Source organism: Notolepis coatsorum (genome assembly GCF_963971535.1).
Source record: "Notolepis coatsorum genome assembly, chromosome: 14".
NCBI classification, from domain to species: domain Eukaryota; kingdom Metazoa; phylum Chordata; class Actinopteri; order Aulopiformes; family Paralepididae; genus Notolepis; species Notolepis coatsorum.
The window spans coordinates 116,987,166-116,989,976 of NC_140178.1; the positions used below are offsets into that span (position 1 = coordinate 116,987,166).

General features: G+C 40.9%; 1 protein-coding gene across 1 annotated transcript in view; it reads left to right on the top strand.

Annotated features, from left to right (window-relative positions):
• The window catches only part of LOC311240737 (galactose-1-phosphate uridylyltransferase-like), a gene marked incomplete at both ends in the record, with an annotated part of 127,964 nt that extends 125,489 nt beyond the window's left edge, over positions 1 to 2,475 (top strand). Inside the window, one exon of the mRNA XM_084329310.1 lies at positions 2,465 to 2,475. Coding sequence (XP_084185436.1) covers positions 2,465 to 2,475 — 11 coding nt within the window. The remainder of the gene's footprint in view (positions 1 to 2,464) is intronic.
• Positions 2,476 to 2,811: the final 336 nt, after the last annotated feature.

The window sequence follows — 2,811 nt, forward strand, 5'->3', positions numbered from 1 at the left end:
CGTGATTGGGATGTGCCATGGATGAAAACGTTATTTAACAGATTGCAGAATGGGTACAATATAATACGGCTCAATACAAACAGTTGTTAAGGGGATGCAGACTGTTATAATAACTTGACAACACGTGAGCTTAGTTTAGCCGCAGCTACAGGTTTACTCTGAGCGTCAGGTCAGGAATGCGACAACAGACATCATCAGTTGATCACAACCAGTGATGGGAATAACGGCACTATAAGTAACTTCGTTACTAACGGCGTTCGTTTTTTCAGTAACGAGTAATCTAACGGATTACTCTTCCAATCTTAATAACGTTGTTACCGTTACTACAAAAAAATGCGGCACGTTACTATGAATGAACCTGTTTCATTCATCAGACATATCTCTGCGCCGAGAGGCAATAATAATGTTCTTCCTTGTTTAGTGCGCGAGCCAAGCATACATGCTGACGATTGGCTGAGGTTGAATACAATGTCATGGTAAGCCAATCAGAGGTGGAGGTGGGCGGGTGTCTAAAGCATCCAGAGTCTGACACACAGCGCGACAAGACAAGCGATCACTGATCAGTCAGCATGAGACCGCGGTCCGTGTAGTGTACGTTTTGAGCTCAAAAACGAATCCAACGAACAACACAAGCGACTCAGTCAACATGAGACCGCGGGTCCATGAGCGTTTTGTGTTCACTCTTTGCAGCGCAGGGCACTGAGTGGCCCTACTGCAGTGCTGACAGCCTTATCAACAGTGCTGCACTTCCTGGTTTAATAGGCTTCAGGTGCTCAGAGATATAATATATCTGTATGTCATGCATGTCTTAAATGTAATGATTAGATTAGTTTAGATGATTCGATTAGATTCTTATATCTGTATGTTGTGTATGTCATTGATTGATTGATTGAAACGTTTATTAACAGATTGCAGAATGGGTACAGTACAGTACAGCTCAATACATACAATTGTTAAGGGGATGCAGACCAGAGAAAGACTTTCGTCATAAATGTCATGAATTGAAAATGGGGGACCCTGATGTAAACAAGACGAAACTCTTTCTCTGGTCTGCGTCCCCTTAACAATTGTGTGTATTGAGCCGTACTGTATTGTACCCATTCTGAAATCTGTTAATTAAAATGTTCAATCAATCAGTATATATTTGTTATTTATTTTTGGTATAGTGCTTAACAAGCATAATTTAATGTTGCCCAGTTGTGGCCTGTTGAGGGGCAATACATATCAAAAGTTCCAAAACATCTATTATGTTTGTATTTGTATGATCCACTATATAACATAGTAATTATAATATCTACATAGCCTACATGGCATTTGATTGGAGGCTAGTCTCACTTTGTCCCACAGCAACATTAAAATAGTTTAGATTTGTGTATGTTGTTTATGTAAAAAAAATCTTGAAAGTAACGTAATAGTTACTTTATGAAGTAACTAGTTACTTTTATAATTTGTAACTGAGTAAGTAATTTAGTTACTTTTTGGAAGAAGTAACTAGTAACTGTAACTAGTTACTTTTTTAAAGTAACTTGCCCAACACTGATCACAACACTCTTCAACACAGACGATACGTTTCGAACAAAAGTTTGTTACAATCATTTTCATATAACGCTACTTGGGACAGCTCTGCTGTAAACACTGGTGTAGCTGGCTCTGCTCTAATCTCTCTACCCCGCGCTCGGTTGCTAACTTGCTATTGTTTGCAACAGTATGCCGTGAACATGGGAAATAATTGCGACAGCTCTGCTGTAACCACTGGGAATAGCCTCGGTTTCTATGTCCACACGCAACCACTGCAACCGGGATGCGCCCAAAACTTCACCCTGGACGCCGGTTGTAAAAGAACACGTTGCAGTGTTCCAAAACCCTGGTTGCGTGTGGACGATCAGTGCAACCGCGCACATTAAGGCTCGGTTAGATAACACCCTGCGTTTGTGTGGCCTATATCTCTCTATTATATACATCTATCTATCTCTCTATCTATCTATATCTCTCTATATATATCTCTCTCTCTCTATACATATTTGTATCTCTCGTTATCTATATACCTCTCTCTCTCTATACATATCTTGCCCACACTCTCTCTCTCCCGCTCTCTCGTTCTGGCTATCTTTATCTCACTCACCCTCTCTTTCCATATATTTCTCCATCGCCCACACTTTCTCTCTTTCTATCTCTCTTTCCTTCTCTTTCCCACTATATATATATATATATATATATATATCTATCTATCGCTATATCTCTCTCTCTATCTCTCTCTATTTCTCTTTCTCTCTTCTCTCTCGGTTTGTCTTTCACTATCACTCTCTCTCTTCCCCTTTCTCCCTCTCTATATATATGTCTTTATATCACCCCCTCGCTTTCCCTCTATCCACCACACGTTATATATATCTCTCGCCCCCACTTTCTCACTATCGATCTATCCCTATGTCTTTCTCTTTCACTCCCTCTTTACACCCATCTCTAGCCTACACTTGATCCCTCTATCTCTATCGCTCTCCCTCTGTATTCCTATCTCACTCCCTCCCTCTCACCATATCTCACCCAAACTGTATCTATCTCTCGCCCCCTCTATCTATCTGTCTCTCTCGCCCCCTCTTTCTTCTGTACTCATCACTCTGTCTCTACCTCCTCCTCTTTCTACCTGACTTACCACCAGCTCTGTTAGCATCATTCTAATGTCAGACACTCAGCCATTCAGCTTAATCCACCAGATGTTAAATATTGGTCTGATGTTTGGCCCTCTGTGTCAAACAATTAAAACCAAAGCCAGTGTCAGATATCCAACGTGGGCTCAGTGTTGATTCAGCATCA